Source organism: Agelaius phoeniceus, chromosome 8, assembly GCF_051311805.1.
Source record: "Agelaius phoeniceus isolate bAgePho1 chromosome 8, bAgePho1.hap1, whole genome shotgun sequence".
Taxonomy (NCBI): domain Eukaryota; kingdom Metazoa; phylum Chordata; class Aves; order Passeriformes; family Icteridae; genus Agelaius; species Agelaius phoeniceus.
The window spans coordinates 34,863,179-34,886,984 of record NC_135272.1 but is presented as its reverse complement, the minus strand read 5'-3'; the positions used below and the strand labels follow the sequence as shown (position 1 = coordinate 34,886,984).

At 47.9% G+C, this 23,806-nt stretch overlaps 1 protein-coding gene across 1 annotated transcript in view; it reads left to right on the top strand.

The window, feature by feature from the left end:
- The window catches only part of CYP2J2 (cytochrome P450 family 2 subfamily J member 2), a 60,669-nt gene extending 37,753 nt beyond the window's left edge, over positions 1 to 22,916 (top strand). The window contains exons 6-23 of the mRNA XM_077182709.1: positions 5,432 to 5,722; positions 7,265 to 7,427; positions 8,062 to 8,202; positions 10,116 to 10,276; positions 11,105 to 11,281; positions 11,825 to 11,966; positions 12,497 to 12,684; positions 13,705 to 13,843; positions 14,306 to 14,477; positions 17,968 to 18,190; positions 18,709 to 18,871; positions 19,027 to 19,176; positions 20,041 to 20,201; positions 20,592 to 20,768; positions 21,024 to 21,159; positions 21,331 to 21,518; positions 21,975 to 22,113; positions 22,741 to 22,916. Coding sequence (XP_077038824.1) covers positions 5,516 to 5,722; positions 7,265 to 7,427; positions 8,062 to 8,202; positions 10,116 to 10,276; positions 11,105 to 11,281; positions 11,825 to 11,966; positions 12,497 to 12,684; positions 13,705 to 13,843; positions 14,306 to 14,477; positions 17,968 to 18,190; positions 18,709 to 18,871; positions 19,027 to 19,176; positions 20,041 to 20,201; positions 20,592 to 20,768; positions 21,024 to 21,159; positions 21,331 to 21,518; positions 21,975 to 22,113; positions 22,741 to 22,916 — 3,003 coding nt within the window. The 5' untranslated portion in view covers positions 5,432 to 5,515. The remainder of the gene's footprint in view (positions 1 to 5,431; positions 5,723 to 7,264; positions 7,428 to 8,061; positions 8,203 to 10,115; positions 10,277 to 11,104; positions 11,282 to 11,824; positions 11,967 to 12,496; positions 12,685 to 13,704; positions 13,844 to 14,305; positions 14,478 to 17,967; positions 18,191 to 18,708; positions 18,872 to 19,026; positions 19,177 to 20,040; positions 20,202 to 20,591; positions 20,769 to 21,023; positions 21,160 to 21,330; positions 21,519 to 21,974; positions 22,114 to 22,740) is intronic.
- Positions 22,917 to 23,806: the final 890 nt, after the last annotated feature.

Genomic DNA, 23,806 nt, shown 5'->3' with positions numbered 1-23,806 from the left:
ACTTGCAATTCAACAGCTTTTCTCAACCTTTCCACAAAACTCAAAAAGGACTCAGATGGAGATTGTGTTATTTTCAAATAATTCTCAATTGGAATACTAGGACGGAGCCCAAAGAAAGCTTTCTCAGCTGCTCTAGCACGTTCTCTGAAAGCCCTTGTGGGAATGCTTTCTGCCTGGGTCACGCTATCTTCCCAACCCCCCTGTCCACAGAGATGGTCGAGAGATAACATGTTACCATAAACATCACGAGCAGTAGCTTCATCAGCCCACAGAGCTGGTAAAATTGCTCTCAATCCTTTTTGCCATGCAACATCCCACAAGAGATATTCAGAAGAGGATAACAGGCAGGAAAAAAGGTGTTTTATATCAGCAGGGGTTAGAATGTGAGCGAATAATGTAGCTTTAAGGAGCCCTCTAAAATATTCACTTGATCTCCCAAAATCTTTTTGGGCTTTGGCTAGTTCTTTAACAGAATCAACAGAAAGGGGGCTATAATTTGGCTGGAATGCCCCGGTGACAGCTGGAATGTATGAGACAGGGGCACAGAAAGGAACTGTGCTGTTTCCGGGTTCTGTCTGCCGGCGACAGCGTCTCTTGTTACACTGCTCTGAGGGCCGGAGGGCGGGCCATGGGGGGGGCGGAGGGAGCCCGCGGTGGGCGGGCAGAGCTCTGAGGGGGCGGGGCCGGCCAGGGCCAGAGCAGGAGGAGGGGCCGGGGGAAGGGCGGGAGGGGCCGGAGGAGGGGCCAGGGGAAGGGCACAGGGAGGGCGGGTTTCGGGGGCGGGGTGCTCCGAGCAGAATGGGTTGTTGGGAGAGCAAAAGGGGTTTTGGGAAGGAGAGGAAACCAGCATTGCCACGTAGTGTCCACCATTATTGTCCTGAGAAATTACCGGACGCGTCTCAGGGGTACCAAGGCGGGCACTAAGGTTGTGAGACACGGTATTATAACTTGTAGAAGCAGGGGGAAGGGTAGGATCTCGAGAATTCCGGGCAGAAGTGTCCAGGTTGGAGACAGGGAGCCTCTGGGGGGGGGCAGGGGTTTGTGCCGGGGCTGGGGGTGGGGAGAGGTGAGTGGGGGAGGGAGAACCGAACTTGGAAGGGGGTAGATCGGGTTTTTGGGAAACAGAGATATTCAAACTGTTGCCGGATGGCTGTTCTTGCATCTTTAAATTAAATTTTACAACATTTCTTATCTGCAGGGCTAAAAAAGCAAATTTTGACGGAGAGGTGTCTCCTGATTTCCCTGCCTTCAATAATTCACTACCAATTTTGTCCCAAAAAGCCAAATCACTGAGATTTTCAGTGGACACGTCAGGAATGTGAACAAAAAGCCATCTGACGAACTGTTTAACATCTGTTTTTGAAAATCGGATTTTTTCACTCTTAAGAATGTTTAAGAGATGATAATAGACACCCTTGTGAGATACAGAAAGCCTAGCACCCATTTTGGCTCTGATTTTAAATTTGTATCTCAAATTTCACCAACCCAGGTGGGGGGGGGGGAGAAAAGAGCCTGCAGCTGGCAGCCTGCCCACAATAGAGAGAAAAAAAAACTTCGGCCCTCCGCAGCGGGCCTGAGAACAAAGGGCAGGGAAACACCCCCTCCCAAAGAGGGGAGAAACAAGAGAAGGGTAAAACTTACCAATCCAGCTGCAGGACAGGGGAACGAAAAAGCCTGGGATGTTGATTTCCACCTGAAACTGACTTCTTAGGGTACTTCGAAGTTCCCAGTTTCGTCCACAGGAGAGCAACTCACTAAAACGGAGTGTGTTCTTCTGAGGTAGCTTGCCAGCCAAAGGCTTAACGAACAGTCTGAAAGAATGTCCGAGCCCCTTTCCGTGGGCTCGTGGAATGGTCCCAGAGCCCCACGGCTGGGCGCCAAGCTGTCCCAGTCTCTCTGCAAGCCTCTCAATGTCCCTGGGCCTTACCCGGGTCGGCAGAGAGTGGGGGGGGTAGCCCCACCACGGCCGACTGCAGGGAGACACTCTCTGTGCCCCGAGGGTGCTGAGGGCACTCAGGCTGGTTGCCTTTGCTGCAGCAGAGACGACCGAGACGTCGGTGGAAGAGGAAAGGGGCCGACTCCCAGCAGGGGATATTCCAAGGTTTTTATTAAGGAGTCCCGAGGGAGCTCCTATACCTCAGGGGCTTCCTGCCGAGAGCCCTGGGGGATGTCCGGAGCTCACATTTAAAGGGGGGAGGAAACTAACATAGATAAAATCCTACTGACCAATAGGTATCTCTGGGGGATGGGTGCTGGGGGGATAGACATACAAAACAGCGTATGGGGCAGGACTTGGGGGGCTGACCTCTGGCCTCTGGCTAATCACTCGACAACTTGGACCGAAACTTCTGGATAAGGGGCTGGGATTTCGAGGTGACTGACAGCGAGCCAGGGTGGGGGTTTTGGAGATCTTATCCCAGGAAAGGGATAACACAAGTAGAGGGAAAAGGGGGGGGGGGGGGGGGTACAGTCTGGGATAAACCATTTGGGAAGAACATGGGAATACAAAACAAACTACTTCAAAGTATTACAAAATATAAGAACGCACTACAACAGGGGAAAATTGTCTCCAGTCATTCTCATTTTGCATGTGATTTTTCCTACATATGTTTCTAATCATTAAGAAATTCTGTAGCTTAAATAATGCTCTGAAAGTACGGTAACTGTTGGACTACATTCTGTTGTAACCTTATTGAATTTCACTTCTCTGGAAAAAATAATGGGATACTATATCTTGAAAAACAAATGGTAATTGCATTTTTAACAGAATGTTTCTCTTTGTGTTTCAAAACCTTCTGCACACAGTTAGACATCTAGCCAGGGAAGAAGGTACAAAGCATATGGGCCAATTTCTGTCTCTTGGCTGTTCAAGATGCCTTAATATTCAGGCAGTGATGCATGCCTGTCCATGCAATATGGCACAATTTATCCACATGGTATCTCCTTGAGCTCAGGTGAGGTGGTCAAAAGCTGTGTACTGGCATCAGGGGAGGTATTTGAGGAGAAATTGGGGGAAGGTGGGTCTACATCCTGTTCCCTACTAGTTGTGTGGGTGCACATCCTCTTATGAACTCAAATTTGTGTTATTTGATCTGCAGAACACCAAAGTTCCAGCATTCATGGTGCTGGCCAGAGGAACAGGTTCATCCTGCAGGTGACCAAGATCTTACAGACAAGGATCTGGTCAACACTGCAGAGATTGGTGTTGTCCAACAACCTTTGCACTGCCCATGTGCCATGGCGACGTGACTTCCTCAGTGCTTTGGGGATTTGCACATCACCACGTGCTGAGAACTGGGTTGATTAAAGCCTAGGACCCAAAATAGAATCACCACAGTTTGATAACATGCTGGTGTTACTGTCTGCCAAGGTTAGGAGAGCCCTGGTAATATTGGAAGGCTCTTCCTTAATTCTTTGTAAATCTGGAGTGTTAAGAACTTTGTGAGGGGATGCATTTGGACATGTGAAGCTTCAAGGCAAAGGAATAGGCTTGAGGTTTCTGACTGACAAGACACATGTGAATACATGCAGAATGTGCTCCTCCTGCTAAAAATAACATTTCTCCTGTCAACCACGATGCACCCACCCCCACAACACCACCCAGAAGAACACATTAACACCTTGGCTTTGCACGTAGCCCGATTCACAGCAGCCACAAGTGGTAGAGGGATCTGCACTCTGTGCATGCTGACAAATCATATGGCACAGCGAGGAACAGAGGAGTGAAACTGGGCTAGCAGAAGTTGACGCCTTATCATCACAGTCCCTCTGAGCATGCTGTAGGCTGACACCTCCACCAACCGAGTCATCTCCCCAGTGCCAGGATGAGGAGCACGAGCCTGCTATCCTGATTTAGCCTCTGGTAAGCCAGGCTTGGCTTGCCACACCAGGAAGGCTGGAAGAGGCGCGTGGACGCAAGTGGTGCAGGAGCACCGTGGGTGCGCCAGCATGAGGAGAGGCAAAGCACATCCAGCCACTGCTGCTCACAGCTGTGCTATGGGGACATGTAAAATGTGCTTTATACACAAGGGATGTGAGATGTTTCTCCCATTGCTGTTCCCTGTTTGCTGCCTAATCCCATCTAGGAACCTGTAAATAATATTTCAAAGCAAGAAGGGTTGGGTTGCAGATAACTTTTGCCCCTAAAAAAGACTCCTGCCATAGCCAAGGTGCAGGTCTGTCAGATAGCCTGCTTGTGCTTCTAAGATAATGAAAGACAGGGACAGCAAAGCTTTTTAAAATGGTCAAAGACTAGAGAATACCAGATTTTTTTCCCCAATTATTGTTTCTTATGAAAAGCTGCATTTTTCTTCCTTAAAAATTAAAGCTTTCTTTAAAGCTGAAGATACAGTATCCCTGCCCATGGCAGGAGGTAGGAACCAGAGGATCTTTAAGTTCCCATTCAACCCAAACCATCATAGGATTCTATGGCAGTAAAAATTGACCGTCCTTCAGAATTTTTCATATTAAATTCCCATTCAACCCAAACCATCATAGGATTCTATAGCAGTCAAAATTGACCATCCTTCAGAATTTCTCATATTGAGTTCTTGGCAAATAATTTGAAAACTCATTATTTATAGTTTTGCTTTAGTATACATTACGATTCTTTGTAAAAGTAAATTTTGTAAAGGGGAAGAAAAAAGGAAAGAGAAAAGGAAAGAGCTGGAACCAAGTTAGCTAAAAATCAGCAGGTGACACAAGACTGATTCCAAGTCACAGAGGTCACTGTCAGTCCACTGCAGCCTTCCCCCAGGACAGTGTGAAGCTTTATTCAAAGAAGATTTTCAGAAAACCCAGGAGATTTAAATGCATAAGTTGCAATCCCATGGCAAGCACATGAGCCTATGTTCTCATTCTTGAAATTAAGCTCCTTTAACTCTCATTTGTGTGGCTGGGAGAGCCCTGGGCCCCTGCAGTTCTTCCCTTGTCTGAACCTCCCCTGAGGGCTCTGGCAAAGCCAGGAAGGCTTTGGTGGGCACTAAAGGCACCCGGCCCTTTGCAGATGGTGCTTAGCACTTAACAGGATCAGCCCCTCAGCCCCTGGTGTGGTGTCCATCACCTCAGATGCCTCAGCATCCCTGAAAGTGTGCGACGCCCACCACGTGATCAGCCCCATAAGCTGCTTTCACCTCACCTCGAATGTTTGCTGTGCTGATAATCCCAGGGTGTCATATAAAGGAGCCCCTTGTTCAGGGCAAAAAGGAAGGAATGCTCTTCCATAAGGAAATCAGGGAGTTGAGAGAGATGTAAAGCTAAAGGTTTGCAAGATTGCTTTTGCTTGGCCAAATGTTGTGAGGTTTCAGGGTTGTTTTTGGAGATCCTGGTGTTTAAAGTTAGTTATTCAGCAGGTGGTCTGGCAGCAGCCGTATATGGAAAAGCAGCTTCCAGTCAGCTATCAGCATTTTAGCTTTTTTTGTTTCTTCTCCAGTTGTTGCTTACTCCTGTTTTAGCAAATGTAACACCAGAATCAGGTCCCTTCCTGGGATGAAAACCTGCGAGTTCATCAGCCAAGATGGAGCTTCAGTTTTGGCCTGATTTTGTGTCATTCTTGAAAAAGCTGAATGGTCGGATGCTCTTGGTGGCTCTGGTCATGTCTCTTTTGATTATTGACCTAGTGAAAAAGAGACGACCCAGGAACTTCCCTCCAGGGCCGCAGCTCTTTCCTCTCGTGGGAACCTTTGTGGACTTTAAGCAGCCCCTCCATCTTGCACTGCAGAAGGTAAGAGCTCCATGGACATTTTCCCTACTAACAATATCTTACCCTTCCATGACTCTTATCACCACACTGAGAAGCAGCAAGGGCAGTCTCTGCAGAGCTGCATATATAATAATCACATGAGATAGATGACCCTTCTTGGTTTTATCTCTCACTAGCATCTCCTCTTCCAGGGGAGTAGGACAGTCCAAAGGGAAAGAAATCCATAATGGAGGAAGACCTATATGTTCCTCCTCTTTCTTCCCATCTGACTGTCATCATTTCCTTCTGGGCCCCAGAAAGGGCTCTGAAGGGCTGGGCCAGGCTGAGGGACAGGTGAAAAGTGCTGTGTGACAACTGAACTGTTTGGAGATCACCTCTGGAAATTGTCCTGTCACTGTCTTTGCTCAGAGGCCGACAATTCACCCCATCACATTTGAAAGAAACATTTAAAATCCTAAGTTATGTCCTGTGGCTTCTTCTGTGTTGCAGAAAGAGGCAATGATCTCTCTGGAAAGGTTTCCACAGCTTTGACTACCACGAGAGACAAAAAGAGAGAGATTTTATACATGCTGAGTATTCCTCTCTGAAAAGGTAGAAGTTCTGACATGCTGTCTGCAAAAATCCTTTCTGGTGACTATTTGTCTCTTGCTTTTGCTTAGCAGGATGACACCAGCCTGTCTACCCTGGGTGCTCTCAGGCCACCAGCATGGGTGGTTCCTGAGGGAATCCTTGGGGAAGGCTGAGGCAGTGAGTTTAGGATATTTTGTCAATACACACAGCTATTAAGAAAAATAATCCCATTTATTTACAAGTACACAATGACTGAGACACCCGTTTGGTCCCAGGCTGGTTTCACGAGTCACCACAGCAGTTTGGGGTGACCCTGTATGTCCTCTCATGTAGATTCAGTCTAAGAAGAGGATGAGCTCCCTGACAGAGAGAAGATATGATCCCCGTTTTACCCTTATACATCTCAGAGGAGACACTAATGCCAGCAAAGTCCATGCAAGGAAAATGGCCGCAATTTGGCCATAAATGCAGTCAGGCTTAAAATTAGAAGTACGTGTCCAGCAATAAGCAGTTAGAGCTCCTGTCTAAATGGGAGAGCTGGAGGAGAAACCACACTGCTCTAGACACAAAACTGATGAAAGGGATAATTTGTCATGGTTTGCTCTCAGCAGGAACAGCCTGAGTGTGGTGACCCAGGTGGTGGGACAGAAAGGGACAGAGGAGATGCCCATCAGTTACAAAGCAACTCACATCCTTGTTACAAGCCAAACTGATGCAAACACCTGGTCAAGCCCAGGTCACACCAGATAACAGATATAAGCAATTCATCTCTCCCACACTACAGCTCTCCAGCCCTTTTTATGCCTTCTCCAGCCTTCATGGAGTAGCTGAGATTGGATAGGACCTGCATGCTTGGGTTTGGGTTTCTCTGAAGTACCTTTGCTTCAAGCAGGGTTAAATTCAAAGTCAGATTTCCCTGTTCAAGGTCTTGGCCTGGAGAATTCTGAAAATCCCCATCTTCTTGTTCTCAGAGGACAGTGGACTCTCTTTCAGCTTACGGGTCGGTACGGGAACATCTTCAGCGTGCAGTTTGGAAGTTTGACATTCGTGGTGGTCAACGGGTACCAAATGGTGAGAGAAGCTCTTGTCCACCAGGCTGAAATATTTGCTGACCGGCCAAGTATTCCACTTCTCCAAGAAATATTTAGAGGCTTTGGTAAGCACAGCTACCAGGATTTTGGGACAAAATTTTCATCTCTTTGGAATGATAACTGTTAGAGGGAAAGAAACTGGTTGAATTCAACCCTTGTGAGCTGCACCTGTGAAATTTTGCACAGGGGAAGACAAAAATACCAATAATCTCACAGGGGTATGTTTTAATCTCTGTGAGATTTAGGGATAAGGATGGGCTCAAAACCAGATTTTAATGAAAGAGAAGAAATAAATGCAAGCTGCCCAAAGATCAATACACTTGCAGCTTTTCCCTTTGGTTTTCATTTCTCCTTTACTTTTCCTGCCTGGGTTGCACACAGCTCCAGAGACGGGGTGCTCCTGCCTGCAGCTCTGCCAACAGCGTGATAGTACTCAGAGTATTTTGGCTTACACCTTTTTTTCCCACGCAAAGTGACAAAGTAGCAGATTAAAGCAAATCCATAAAGCTAGATCTTTAGCATAAGCCAATTACTCTTGAATTTTAATTCCCAGGAAAAGCCATAGCCTTTTCCACATCCACGAGCTTTGTTTGCCTTGGTTTGGGGTTTTTGTCCATGGTGAATGGACATGGTTTCAGAATCCTAACACTCACAAATGACCTAGAGAGAGGATTGTTCACCTGTTTTTTCCACCTACAGGGCTCATATCATCCAACGGGCACATATGGAGACAGCAGAGAAAGTTTGCTTTAGCAGCACTGAAAAGCCTTGCGGTAAATTTTGAGGAAAAAGTGCAAGAGGAGAGTCGGTACCTCGTGGAGACAATTGAGGAGGAGAAAGGTGGGGGTTAATGCACAGCACTGTGCTCAGAGCTTCCAGCTAAATGAATGATGAGACGTAAAACTCTTACCCCAGCACAGCTCCAAACGTGCAAAACATTTCTTCAATAGCTCAAATCTCTATCTTACACTTCCAGACTGTGCCTTTTAGCACTTATTTTAGACCTCAGGCCTCCTATTTTAGCTGTTCCTTATTAATATTAAGCAAATATATACTAGGTGGTTATTAAAACATGAGTGTTTACATGGCTAAGGAAGTGTCATGCATTCTGCGAAGGAATAAACACAGCTCTCCTGCTATAAGGCACTTCCACTCAGAGGTTTAGTTAACCTCTGCTTGTCCTTGGTTTTGCAAAGTATTTTAAAACTTGTTTAGTCAGGCTTTCCCTTTGTATCACACACAAATGAAGCGTGTGCCTTGCTCTTTTATGGTCCAGCTTTTAAAAACTGCCAGAGGGATATTAGTAAGAATAATTTGTATGTTGGTACATGGGTGATGTTGCACTTCAGCTTTAAATAGAAGCAGATGGGGTTGAGCTAATTCTATGGAGCTATATATAGTAAACAAGAAAGATCTAAAAAGGAATTCTGAAATTATATACTAAACTTGCTCCATTTTAATTGCTGTTGCACTGAACAGGCCAAATACTCCATGTTGCCAATTGATTATAGTCTTCTATAGTCCTAATCAATAAACTAATTAAGCTGCTGGTTTGGGCCTTTCTTCCCATTAGTAATGACAAATAGTGATCATGTCCATCACTCTAATAATCTGAGCACCAGCCCAGTTTAATTACTTTCTTGAAGAGTGGAGAGAGCAGCAGTGCTGGGAGGAGTGCCTTGCATTTCAAAGTGATGCTCAACAGCAGCTCAGGGCTGGACTGGGCTTGTCACTGAGATCAGTTTCTTGTCACAGCAAGTGGCTCTCCAGGCTGTCCAAGGAGATGGAGGTCTCTGCTCAGTAGCTCTCTCAGGGAACACAGATGTGACAAGCATCACATCACACTTCACTTTATAAATGGGCTCTGTGGGCCACATGAGCTGTTGCTGGGGTTTACAGGTGGGCACAGAGATCTGCAGCCGTCTCCCCTCTCTCCTCCAGCTCCCTTGATTTCTCCATGGTGGACAACTAAAGCCCAGGGCAATGGTATTTTTGCAGTGTGGCTGTCCTGGGCTCCCTGCCCTGGGAAAAGCTTTGAGGGATCCTCTCCTGAAACTGGCACCAAACACAGGTTGGATTGGGCAAAGCTGACAGCCGTAGCATGGCATGCTGCTTGTTTTCCCTGGAAAATGCTTCAGACCCTGCTTGGGCAGCTCAGTGCTAATGTCACTGGCTGCCAGCAGCCTGGGCTGCACACAGGACGGGATGTCCTGGCCCATAGTGCCCAGGCTCCAGTGGGATGCTGGAGGTGATGGGGGTGGTGGGTACCCCAGGACATGGGGTGAAACCTCACACCACCATGGGTGAGAAGAAGGTCTCACTGTGATTCACAGCTGTGGATCTGATAGAGAATATGGTTTTGACTGAGACTGAACAGGAAAAACAAATGAAAGCTCTCTTTAGAATCATAGAATCATGGAGAGATTTATGTTGGAAAAGATCCTTAAGTTCATTGAGTCCAAACATTAACCCAGCACTACCGTGTCCACCACTAAACCACAGCCCCAGGTGCCACATCCACCTTTCAAACACTCCAGGAATGGCCACTCCACCACTGCCCTGGGCAGCCCCTTCCAAAGCCTGCCATCCTTTCAAATGAAGACACTTTCCCTCATATCCAGTCAAAATCTCCCCTGGCACAACTTGTGGCTGCTTCCTCTTGTCCTGTCCCTTGTTCCTTGGGAGAAAAGACCAACTCCCACCTGGCCACAAACCTCCCTACAGGCAGTTTTCTTTCCTTTTCTTTCCTCCAGGACAGCCCTTTGACCCTCATTACAAAATTAACAGTGCTGTTTCAAACATCATCTGTTCCATAACTTTTGGGAACCGCTTTGACTACCATGACAACCGTTTCCAGGAACTGCTGCACTCCCTGGCTGAAACGTTGCTGCTCATCGGAAGTTTCTGGGGCCAGGTAAAGCCACTTGGATGTTTTTCCAGCTCCAGCTGCATGGAACAGCTCAGAAACTAGGAATTCTAAGGCATTGGTATAATCTGCCTTTTCCTGTATAAAAAGAGCCACGTTTAAAGGAAAATGACCAGGAGAATTGTTTTACATTAGATTGGATTTATCCACAAAGAATATCAGGAAAGCAAGGAAATAAGTCAAAATTATTGGGACACATGGAGGAAAAAAAATACTACAGGATTGTGAAACCAATCTTATGCCTGACATAACCAAAAAACAACAGGAAAACCTTAAAAGAAGACCTTAAATGAAAGATCTTAAAAGAAGATCTTAAAAGAAAATCTAAAAAGAAGTAGTAACACTGAAAATTCCTATCTTTTTCCACACCCATATCCTGACCAGTTTCTTAAATAACTTCTATTTATGAAAAAAATTGAGATTTCAGGTTTAGAAACAAAATAGGTGGATTTGGTGATGCATTTTCTGCATGGCCACACACCATAGTCTGATTTCTGTCCCCTCCATGGGGACACACTAAGGCGCTCATCTGCCTCCACCTCACCTGTGGCCACCTCACATTAGGGGGCAGCTTTGGCCATTCAGTATTTGAGAACTTTATCAGGAGAAAATATCTGTCCAATTCTTATCTTGTTTGCACTCATTTACACCTATGTAAATAAATTTGTACAAATTGGATAGTTACAGCAAGGATGATTTTTTTCATGGTAGCAAGCCGAGTTAATCAATTAATTGAGAGTCCCATCCTCTCAACTCTGATACCTGCTCTATTCTAACTCAAAAAATGCTCTTTTGCTCTCTTTGATTTCTTACCAGCTTTATAACGCTTTTCCTTTGATCATGAGATGGTTGCCAGGACCCTTCAGGAAAATCTTCAGGCACTGGGAGAAACTTCAATATTTTGTGAAAGGTGTGATTGCAAAGCACAAGGAGGATTTGGACCAGTCCGAGGCAGGAGATTATATTGACTGCTACCTGAAGGAAATAGAAAAGGTAGGAAGTAAACAACCAAAACCACCTAAAGATTAACCCATAGAATGAGCAGAGAAGATTCAGGGCTATTTTGTCAGGGGAGTTCTTGCCTCACAGTTCTTGCCTTCCCCTCCCTACCTCTGCCACATCAAACTTCAGCAGCAGCAGAAGCCTGATCACTTAGAAACCCACAGATTTTTTTTTTTTCCATTTGAAAGGATTTACACTTTGTCTTTCTCCCTTTTTCGTTCTGTCACACGGCGTAGGAGGACTCTCAGGGAACATGTTCATGTTTCTGTGAGCACTCGCATGCCTGTGTTTGCTATTGTGAAACTTGACATTTAAAAATGCTACCTGCTTTCAAGAGCCACTCTACAGCAACCAGGGTGTCTGTCAAAACAGTCCATAGGGCTTGAAATCCAGTGAAAGGCTGGAAATTTCCAAGCCCAGGTGTAGATAATAAAGGAGCAGTAGGACTTCAGTTACACACAGGTGATTTTGGATTGGGTTTTAAAAGCATCCCCTCCAGAGTAAGAGCTTTCATTGCCATGTTTTTCCTCCAAGTTTAAGGGTGACACCAGCTCCTATTTCCATGAGGAAAACCTGCTGTGCTCCACCTTGGACCTGTTCTTAACTGGGACAGAGACAACGGCGACCGCCATCCGCTGGGCTCTGCTCTACATGGCCGCGTACCCCCACATTCAGGGTAGGGCCTTTGCTTAGCCCAAAACTCAGGGAACAGAGTTATCCCAGCTCTGCCACATCTTGGATATGCCTGTGCCCCACGTATCCTCTTGGGAACCTTTTGAAGACAAGTCTTAGGAGAAGCTATTGAGGGAACTGGGAGTGTTTAGCCCAGAAAAAAAGGAGGCTCAGGGGGGACCTTCTCATGCTGTACAACTCCCTGAAAGGAGGGTACAACCAGGTGGGGGTCGGTCTCTTCTCCCAAGGAACAAGAGACAGGACAAGGGGAAGTGGCCTCCGGTTGAGCCAGGAGAGGTTTAGGTTGGATATTAAGGAAAATTTCTTCACTGAAAAAGTTGTCCAGCCCTGGAACAGTCTGCCATGGGGAGTGGTGCAATCACCCTGGAAGTGCTCAAAAGGAGTGAGGATGTGGCACTGTGGTGGCCTGGCAGTGCTGGCTTAATGGTTGGACTTGATCATTTAAGAGGGCTTCTCCAACCCTAAAAATTCTATGAAGAGGGATATTTTTAATTTTTTTTTTGCTCCCTGTAGAGAAAGTGCAGCAGGAGATCGACGCCGTGGTCGGGCAGTGCCAGCAGCCCTCGATGGCTGACAAGGAGAGGATGCCCTACACCAGCGCCGTGCTGAGCGAGGTCCTGCGCATGGGCAACGTGGTGCCCCTGGGGGTGCCCCGCATGGCCACCAGTGACACCACCCTGGCCGGCTTCCACCTGCCCAAAGTGCGTGGGGACCACCGGCCTTCATCCCTCCAGCCTTCATCCCATCAGTTTTCATCCCTCCGGCCTTCATCCCTTCGGCCTTTGTCATCCCAGCCTTCATCCCACCAGTCTTCGTCCCACCAGCTTTCACTCCACCAGCCTTCATCCCACCAGCCTTTGTCCCACCAGAGCAGGGTCTTCACGGCCCAAGCCCCAAATCTCACCTGGAGGGGGACCAGTCAGCAGGATCTTACAGAAATACCACAATTATTTAGAAAATACAAGCCCTCTTGATGGATTCTGTGGGGCTGTTATGGATCTCACCTCCTTACAGAGGAGAATAGTGAGATCCTCATGGTGTTGGCTGTAATTGATAATTTTAAAAGGTTTATGCCTTAAATTTTGTAAAAGACACCCTCAACATGTTATGGGAATAGAGGAAACATAGGAAAGCAAACAGTTTGGACTGTTAATTCTACACAATATTAATAATCATCTATTAAAAGTAGCACTTGATGAAAGACAGGTAATGAGTATTGCTTCACACACGCTGTTCTGCAATTACAAAAGCAAATATGGAATTTATATATAACTGGTCTCTTCCCCCTATATGACTGGTTGCACTGAGACAAATTTTAAAAATTCAGGCATTTGCCTCCATATTGATTAGAATATTTCTCTTGCTGTTGGAGAATGTGGAGATAAACCAGATCAGTTTTATTTTTTTCCTAAAAAAACACATTTTAAAAAATCAATTGAAAATTACTTGATTAAATTGCTTCAAGGTCCTATGGGAATGCAATGCTACCAATTTAAAGTTGGTTTGCATTACCATCACCTGTTACTGCAGCTCAGGATGCAGATCAACACTCAGTGATCGGTAAAGACACACACACACACAAGTGAACAATCCTGCAGGCTTTCACCCTAATTACGTAGCTTAGGGGGGAAAAGGCCCGTTTTGCCCTTAAAACAGTGTAGTTTACAGAGCTAATTATAACCCAGTCTGACAACATTTCGACTCCTCTCCACCTCTCGCAGGGCACCACCCTGATGACCAGCCTGACTTCGATAATGTTCGACAAAAACGTGTGGGAGACTCCCGACTCCTTTAATCCTGAACATTTCCTGGAAAACGGCCAGTACAGGAGGCGGGAGGCTTTTCTGCCCTTCTCTGCAGGTAGGGTGATGGATGCAGAGCTGACTTTTCTTTTTGCAAGGCTTTTATTTCTTCCCCAAGACACTGCTTTTAGAGTAGGGGGTACTGCTCCTGTTCAGCTTGCAGCCCATCCCCACACTGAAAATCCCAGTCACAGTTAATACAGGCTGCTCGGAGCGGGGAGGAAATAAATTTGTTACTGTGAGATAAAAAAAAAAGAAAAAGGCTTTTTCTTCTTGCAGAAGTTACATAACTGGGTTGTTCAGACAGTTTCCGCTCCTCGCCTCTCAGAACAGGCGCAGTTTGCTCGGCAGTAAACTTCTGGGGAAGCTTTGAGCAGATTGTGTGGGTGAACATTGCCACCTAACCTTTCCAGGAAGAAAAGCCGCCGCAGCCGGTGCGAGGCGGCGCGGCCCGGAGGAGCCTCGGAGCTGCCTGGGGCTCGCTCGGCACTCTGTCGGGTTCTTTGTGTTCCTTTTCCAGGCAAGAGGGCTTGTCCCGGGGAGCAGCTCGCCAGGACCGAGCTCTTCATCTTCTTCGTGGCCCTGCTGCAGAAGTTCAGCTTCCAGGCCCCAGCAGAGGCCGCGCTGTCCTTCGCCTTCACGCTCAGCCTCACGCGCTGCCCCAAGCCCTTCCAGCTCCGCGCCGTGCCCCGGCACTGAGCCGGGCCTGGGGCTGCCCCACAGCCCCCTCAGCCTCACAAACGGGGAAATCCCCTTCTCCTGACCACCCACCCCAGAGATTTTGGGCTGAAATGATGGGCCCTGGAGGTCCAGCACCCTCTGGTATCCGGGTGGCAGGGGAAGGGCACAAGGGCCCCATCCTGCCCGCTGCAGCAAACACAACCCTTGTGGCTCTTCCCTTCGCCTCATTTCTGCTCCCTGCTACCAGTCTGACAAAGTGCATGGATTTAAAAGCCTTATTCACTAATTCCCACTGTCAGGAATTCCCAGAAAGGTTTCTGCCAGCTGCAAAAGCATGTTTTGATGTTGACTTTTCCATGGGGAGTATGTCCATCACCCAGAGACCACTTAGCAGCCTCTAATGCTGCAGCACCCAAATAGCCAAGGGCTCCTGAGGTGTCCCTGCTCAGAGCAAGCTGCTGGCCTTGGACACAAGCTCTGGACTCAAGACTCAGCATCAGTTTCGGTTTTCAGGTGGCCACAGCCAATCCTGAGCCTCAGGGGGGCTTGGGCTCAGAGTGGTGGACATTCCCTACAGCACCACATTGCTGCTGTGTGCTGGAAATCACAGAATCAAGGAATAGTTTGGCTTGAAAGGGACCTTAAAGATCAACCCCTCTGCCATGGGCAGGGATACCTTCCACAAAATCAGGTTGCTCCAAGCCCTGTCCAACCTGGCCTTGGACACTTCCAGGGATAAAAAATATCTGAAATATAAAATAGATCTCTGCAGCAGCAGCAGCAAGCATTGTTTTGGATCTCAAAGAGTACATGGGAATTTTAATTACGAGGCTACAGGGGAGTAGAAGCTGCTTCTACCAAAGCCCAACCCAAGTGGTAACAAAGAGCCTGCTTCCCACTTCTCACCTGCTTCCTGCAGGTCTGGAAGAGCTATAAAAATGTGATATAGCAATTTTATATTAGAAAAGCAAAAGGTTTGTGCTAGTAAAATACAAATCAGAAAAGCTGCAACAAAATAATCCCCTGGGGTTGTTGGGGAGCAGTTCACCTGAAGCACAGCTGAAAGGGAACAGCAGAGTTGGAAGGGTCATGCCCGTGGCGGCTCAGTGGTGGCCCTCAGGAAGGAAGTGTTGGAACAGTGGTTTTGTGGTGGGAAGTCACAAGTTCAGCACTTCCCCTCTGCTTCTGGCAAAGATTTGTGTCTCTGTGACCAGCAAGGACGTAGTGGGGGGCTGAGGTAGCAGCTGGGACAGGGCACCCTGTACCATGGACACAGCTTCTGCCAGGCCTCTTTGGAGTTAAGAGTTAATTAAATATGCAACTTGTAGAGAATTTTTCCATTTATGTGACCATTTGTGCTTAGAAATGCTGTCTCCTGTGTGCTTCAGTTTGGACTATAGTCACAGCAAAGATTCTTCTTCTTGGTTTTGTTGGTTTTTTGCTTCTTACCTTTCGTAAGTGACTTTTCTGTGGGTACCCACGTAGGATATGGAATAGTTAACAGGAAAAGAGGATTACATCGAGTTTCATTTGCACTGGTTTTCTCCTCTGTCCCCGGCAGTAGCAGCTTTGCTGCCGTGCAAAGCAATCCCTGTGCAGTGGCAGATTTATGCCACAGGGGAGAGTCCTCTGCACATCACATCCCTGCCATGCCGGGCACACGGGGATTCTGTCACATAACTGTCCTTCCGACTGATCGCTTTAATCCTATTGCGTTTTTAATTATTGTTTCACAGTCACGGGCTCCCATGTTGTGTTTTTGTCTTTGTAAAAGAGAAAACATAAAAGATACAAGGACTTCTTTTCACCTATGAAGTCTTCAACGCCACTTGGGACTAGGCACTGGTTTCTCTCCATTTTTGTTTTCCTTCTGCTGTAGGTCTGACCTCTGGCTTATGGCTGCAGCTTGTATTATTCACATTGGTTTAGCAAATAAATATTGATCTCTCTTTCAGTTCCAACTTGTGTTTCTTCTTAACTTTGGAGTTTCCTCCCCTACTCCTGGAGAGAATAAACGATTGAAGTGATCTTCTTTTTCTTTTTTTTTTTTTTCCTTTAATTAAATGCAATGATGCCATACCTTAAAGGCAGGAGGCATGAACTTGTTTAATTTTCAAGTGGATCCTCTCATGTTACTGCTGGTGAACACATGCATCTCCAGAGGCTCATGCCTAAGTGTGCTTAAAAACCAGAGATTAAAAGAGATATTCTCAAAAACAGGCCTCTCCCCTTAAAATTCCACAGTAAAACAGATTTGACTTTTCCAGCTTCCCAAGTGTAAGGTTATGGAGAACATGTGTATGGCATCACAACAGTGGCTCTGCTGCTTTGTCATCAGCACTGGACAATCCCAACAGCCACAACTGATGGCCCCAAAAGAGAGAAAAGGCACCCAAAACGTCCCCCAGAGCAAGAGGAGGCAGCTGATGACTGCAAGAGGCTGTGACAGAGCCACATGGTGCAGGGGCAAAGTGCTGCTGCTCCCTGCTTCTTTCACAGTAAAACACAACAAACACATCTAAGTTCCACAATGTCCATGTGCATGAACACCACCCTAACCCAGAGCTGCTCCTGGGTGGGAAAATGCAGCACATTCTGCTGTCAGCTCCCACCAAAGGGCACCAGCCTGCAGAGCTGGGCATCTGCATCGGCTTCTCACCACCTTCATCAGCTCTGTGGGGCTTTGGGAGCAGCTTCCCTGTGGGCTGTGACCCAAAGGACAAGGCAGGTGGGAAGGGGTGTCTGGAGAGATCAGGGCATGGCCAGAGCCAGCTGCTCTGCCTGCGCTGCTCTGGTGGAGATCAGAAAATGTTGGTGCTCAGGAAGCGCCGAGTTCCGGGACAGCTGTTCACTCCCAGCCCACGTCACCCAGACGCACGGAAACACAAAACTCAGTCAGATGGGTTGGGAAAGGTTGTGCAACCTTATCTCGGGTGTCCCCTGAGACCTGGGGCTTGGCCCGGGACTCTTCATAGCAGGAAGCGAGCTGCTGTAAACAAGGAAAGCACGAGGCTCTCCGAGAAGCTGGAGACTCCCTGAGAAGCTGAAACTGGGACGTAGCACGGTGAGGACACCTGGGAAGGAGGGAGCAGGGTCATCCTGGGAGATGGGTTTGTGGGAGCTGCATGCCTGAACTGCCAGGTTTTAATCTCAGTCCACTAAGCTCATTTCTGTCCTTTAGACAAGGGCATGGAGCACTGGGGTTTAGTAAAGTACTGAGGGGAGTCTGGAGGGGAAGGAGGAAGCTGGGGGTGTTCTGGTTCATGGTGGGTTTGTTTTAAATCAGATGAGAGGGAATATTTCAGTTTAATCAAGAAGGGGTTTAATCCTTTGTGAAAGCTGGGAAAGCATGAGTCTGAATGTAGCCCCAAGGGCAGGCTGCAAAAGCCACTCCTTGCTGTCCTGTGTTTGCATCCACAGCTGTGCCAGCACATCACCCATCTCCCCCAGCCCTGGGGGCCTCAGTGGTGCCCTGTGAGCTCAACCTGCCTGACCTGCTGTGGGACACATCCCTGCTGACCCCCAGCATCCAGCCATGCTGCAGTTCCTCTGGGACAGCCTCTCCCTCCAGACATTCCTCATCTTTCTCTTCATCTTCCTGCTCATCGCAGACTACATGAAAAACAGAAATCCAAAGAATTTCCCTCCCAGCCCCCTCCGCCTGCCCTTTTTGGGGCACCTCTACCTCGTAGATTTCAAAGATCCTGTGGTCGCAGTGCAGAGGGTACGTAGGTGATGAGCAGCATGGGGAAGGGATGGAGGGATTGCAGATACACATCCCCAGGCATGCAGGGAAAGGGATAACCCAAACCCCACAGGTAGTGGAGGCAGGCAGGAGGTTTGCCCTCATCGGTGACATTTACCTGAGTACAAGCAGGGTGACAAGTGCCGAGTGATTCCATGGGCAAAGGTCACAGCATGATCCCACAGGTGCAGTCACGGATGTACAAACCCAACAGGTCCGAGTGGGGGCTGGAATGGGGTGGAACAAAAACTGGAAAAACATAGGACACAAAAATCAAACCTGGTGAGGTTTGCTTGATTTATGGCCAATTAACATAATCCCAGTCACTGATTTAGGAAAAGAGGAAAAAAAAACCTGCCCTCAGGCAGAGTGCACACATTCTGTCTCCCCTCCCACTCTTCCCTTATTTTTACCCATGTCCCCTGACAGGGGTGTCCTGGTCTCACCGGGAACATCCATTGCAAACGAAAACCCCTTTTGTTTATGTCCTCTCCCAGCTAGTTAAAAGATATGGTGACATCTTTAGCATGCACATGGGCGGCATGAAGTTTGTGATGGTAACTGGGATGCGCTTGGTGAAGGAAGTGCTCGTAAACCAAGGGGACAAGTTCCTGGACCGCCCTGACCTTCCCGTCGATGAGGGGATCTTCAGGAAGATTGGTGAGTTACCCCTCTAGACATGCCTCAGCTGTAAGGTCCAAGCCTCCACCCTGCAGAGGTCTGAGTCAGCTGGAGACAAGGCAGAGCCCTGGAGCTTTTCTCCCTCAGTGGGAGATCGGCCTTGGCTCACAGGGGTGTTCCTGTGTTCCTGCCAGGACTGATCTCCTCCACCGGGCACCTGTGGAAGGCACAGAGGAGGTTCACCCTGACCACGCTCCGGAACTTCGGCCTGGGGAAGAGGAGCCTGGAGGAGCGCATCCAGGAGGAGTGCCGATACCTCATGGATGTGTTTAGGGATGAGCAGGGTGAGTGCATCCAGGAGGAGTGCCGATACCTCATGGATGTGTTTAGGGATGAGCAGGGTGAGTGCATCCAGGAGGAGTGCCGATACCTCATGGATGTGTTTAGGGATGAGCAGGGTGAGTGCATCCAGGAGGAGTGCCGATACCTCATGGATGTGTTTAGGGATGAGCAGGGTGAGTGCATCCAGGAGGAGTGCCGATACCTCATGGATGTGTTTAGGGATGAGCAGGGTGAGTGCATCCAGGAGGAGTGCCGATACCTCATGGATGTGTTTAGGGATGAGCAGGGTGAGTGCATCCAGGAGGAGTGCCGATACCTCATGGATGTGTTTAGGGATGAACAGGGTGAGTGCCATGGCCCTCAGCAGCTGTGAGGGCAGGAAGTGGTGGGGCCTGTAATAATGTCACTGCATGCTGAAAAATACCACACCTTGCAAGCAATGCTTCAACACTGCCAGCATCCCTGCTCCTTCCTACAGGTGCTTTGCCTTCCAACTGGCTGGGGAATGCAGCCAGGCAACACCCACAGCATTATTCACAGCCCACCTTCAATCTACTCCTCTCTGGGAAATACTGTGTGTGCATAAACGCTGATGTTTCCAATGAATTCAAATTACATCCTGCAGACCTTGTTTTCAGAAGTAAACAAACATCTCCATAAGCTGATTGAACTGGGACCACTGGGCTTGTTCTGCCAAGCTTGGCCAGCTCATGGGGTCAGCTGGGCACCCCAGGAAAGCACTGACATAGGACAGTGCCCATTAGGGGCCACTCATTTCATTCATATTTCTTGACTACTTTACCTCTGACATGTGTTTTCTTCTTTTCTGAGAAGAATGGAAGAGAACTGATCTTTCTCTTCTCCAGGGAATCCTTTCAACCCTCAGTTGAAAATCACTAATGCTGTTGCAAATGTCATCTGCTCCCTCATCTTTGGCAATCGGTTTGACTACCACGATGATGATTTCCAAAGACTGCTGAAGCTGATGAATGAAATGACTGCTCTCCATGGGGCTGTCTCAACCCAGGTACAGCCCTCCTGCCACCAACTCAGGGCATAGTTTCTTCTCTGGAGTCAGTCTTAAAGGCACAGTGTTGTCATCACCTGTCATTCCCTGTTCCTTTACACAGGGTAGATTTGCCTGTCATTTCTTTCTTCCTTCTGTTTAAGTTGTGCCATGCTGACACTGCTCTCTCTCATCCAAAATCACTTTTCCTGCCCACTGATTGCCAACCTGCCTGCTGAAATAGTGGGTAACACACAAGTTACCCCATAATGAGAATTCTGCTCTTCTGGAGCTGAGCTGTTTCCACCAGCTCCAGAAATTCAGCAAGAGCAATCGCAGGCTGAAGTCTTGATGTCAGAAAAGTTTTTAAAGTCCTTTATTCAACTTGTCCTTCTCCTTTTGTATTCAAAGCTGTACAACAATTTCCCATCTATAATGAAGTATTTACCTGGAGCACACCAAACAATTTTTAAATACTGGAAGGTTTTGGAAAATTTTATGAAAGAGCAGATCAACAAACACAAGGAGGACTGGAACCCCTCAGAGAGCCGGGACTACATTGACAGCTACCTGCTGGAGATCTCCAAGGTCAGCAATGGGGAGAAAACCCTCCTGGAGTGGGGCTGAGAAACCAGAAGGGATGGGAAACGAGCCCAGATTCTCTGAGCTGCCTGCGTAGCCTTTTATGAGCTCAGGATAGACATCAGGTTCAAGCCACTCATCAGCAGGATGGGGATGCGAGGGGTCAGCAGCATCTGCCAAAATCCTTGGGGTGGTCTGGACCAAGCCTGGTGCCAGGACACCCTGACTGTTCCTGTGGCACTAACACTCCTTCTCCTGAAGGACCACAACAGTGGCATCTTCCAGGAGGAGCACCTCATGGCCTGCTCACTTGACCTCATGTTTGCTGGGACTGAGACCACGTCCTCAACGCTCCGATGGGCTTTGCTGTTTATGGCCATACATCCAGAAATTCAAGGTACAATTAACAAAAACATATTTTGCCTTGCTTTTATCCCTCAAAGCTTTGTGAGAGACCAGTTGGGAGCGTCCCCACACTCACATAAGAGGTCCCTTGGTAGACCCTTACAGCAATACCCTTGTGTTGTTCCAAGGGTTTTTCCCTGGGCTCATTCCTGCTCTTTCCCAGCCCGGGTGCAAGCCGAGATCGATGCGGTCATTGGCCAGGCACGGTCACCAGCCCTGGAGGACAGGAACAAGCTGCACTACACCAACGCTGTCATCCATGAAGTGCAGAGGAAAGGCAACGTTATCCCTTTCAACGTGCCAAGAATGGCATCAGAGGACACCTACGTGGATGGCTACTACATCCCAAAGGTAAACTCCAGAGTGCTGGCTCTCCAGGGACACTCCCAGCTCCCCAGGCACGGTGCCAGGCCAGCTCCCTCCTGTGCAGACACTGTCCCTGCCCTGTCCAGAGTTCACTCCTGCTGAACATGGATTTTTCCATCCAATGTTCTCCAGCTCCCTGAGTAGTGCCCCACCCCACACATGCCTTTGAGGCACAGATCCCAGCTCCCAGCTCTTACAGGGACTTTAGCCCAAGATTACAACAGATAAAAATGATGCTGATGAGGGAAAATGCAGTTACATAACTGCACTTCCAAACAGACAAGAAGTAGAAAATCTGGGCTTGCAGTGGGATGTTGCACAAATAATTTCAGTAGAATTTGACTAAGGATGTTCTTCATGGAGAGGAGACTGGAAGATAAAACTGCCCCTCCTGCTGTCAGTGCCAGAGAAGTGTGATTTATTTTTCTTTTTTCCTCTTAGGGCACTATTATGATGACAAATTTAACCTCTCTGCTGTTTGACAAGAATGAGTGGAAAACCCCTGATAGTTTTAACCCCGAGCATTTTCTGAAGGATGGGAAGTTCTGGAAAAATGAGTATTTTCTACCATTTTCTACGGGTAAGATTTGCTGAATTATGGTCCACGTGGGCTTGAGTTTCCAACTGCAGGGTGGAGACAGGGAGGAAAACAGCAATGGAAAGGGCAGATGCACCCTGGAGGTGCTGATCAAAATGCTCCCATTGCCTCCCCAAAGCACCACAACCACACTTGGAGCCCTTTGTCTTTCACATGCACAGAAGAGAAATGAGGAGTAATAAAAAACCATGTAAATTCCAGAGAACTTAGGAACAACTTCACTGAGGCCATTGCTCTGCTTCCACATGGCTGAGCTCGCCAGGGGCCTGGTGAGCTCAGCCCAGGAACCCTGGGGAACCCTCACCAGCAGCTTCCATGGGGAAATTGCTTTTAGCACCTGCTTTTACACCAGCACCACACATCTCTGGTAGCTCTCTTAGGTGAGCTGTCCCAGCATGGGCACATCCAGGTCATGTGTGTGTGTAAAGTCATGCAATCTGGGGGGAAGACCATGCTGTAATGCCAAAGTATTATTGGGAAGCTTGGTTTGGATTGAAAAACTCACCCAGGAATGGGGTAGCACAGCTGGACCACAGTCCTAAGGGCAGGCAGAAGCACTTTCAGCAGCAAAAGCACACTCTGAGGATGCTGTGGGTTCTGTCTCCACAGGGAAGCGTGCCTGCCTGGGAGAGCTGCTGGCCCGCTCTGAGCTCTTCCTCTTCTTCACCTCCCTGCTCCAGAAATTCACCTTCCAGGCACCCCCAGGCACCACACTCAGCCCCCAGCCCATGATGGGCATCGCAATGGCCCCACAGCCCTACAAGATCTGTGCTGTGCCTCGCTAGGGGAGCCTGGGCCACCATCCTCACATGGAGAATCCTTTGTCAGGGCTGCTGAAAACAAGCCCTTGACAGCTCTAGTGGGAGGCTAGGTGGTTTATTTCTTTCAAAGCAATTGTAAAATCTTTTCACAATTAGACCTTGCACTCTGTATCCCATGATGGTGTGATCATGGGATCAGCCTAGGAGGTTCCAGGGCATTATTAGGCTTGCCCTATGGCACTGTAAATTAATGAGGGGCTTGGGGATTTCCTAATTTGGTGATGGATGGCCATGGTTCACCTTGGCAAAATGAGGGACACTAGAGACTGCACTGTGGAGCCTCCCACTATGGCTGGGTACAGTGGGAGAGCAATACCAGCCTTTGTTTTATAACATTAACACATTAATTAATTTGACATTTCCTTAATATATACTTATCTAAAAAACAGTCACTCTCTAAAACTTGTCTCATACATAATAAATCTGTATCAAAGCATTTTTGTCATGAAGTGTTCTGCCAAGTGAAGACCAACACAGGCTGTGTCCAGCAGGGGCTGTAGGCTTTGGCCATGCCCTGTGTCTCTGTCCCTGCACTGCAGGAGGTTGGCACTGTAAAAGCAAAGGCAATTCCTACAGAAGTATGGAAAAAATGATCCTGGCAGCACAGCTAGAATTACAATATGCAAAATCCTCTGTTTACCTGCCCAGCATCACGGAGTGGCTGGTGTGTCCAAGGGCAGAGGGGTGAGCTCCAGTTCAGCTGCACTCAACAGTCTGAGGAGGAAAAGGGTGCCTTGGGAAATAACAGCAGCAAGTTACTATTTTGAACCATCATCTACACAATGAAACAGTCCCAAGATTGGCAGCCAATGGTTAACACCAGTAAAGGCACTGAACTGGGAAACAGCTGCACC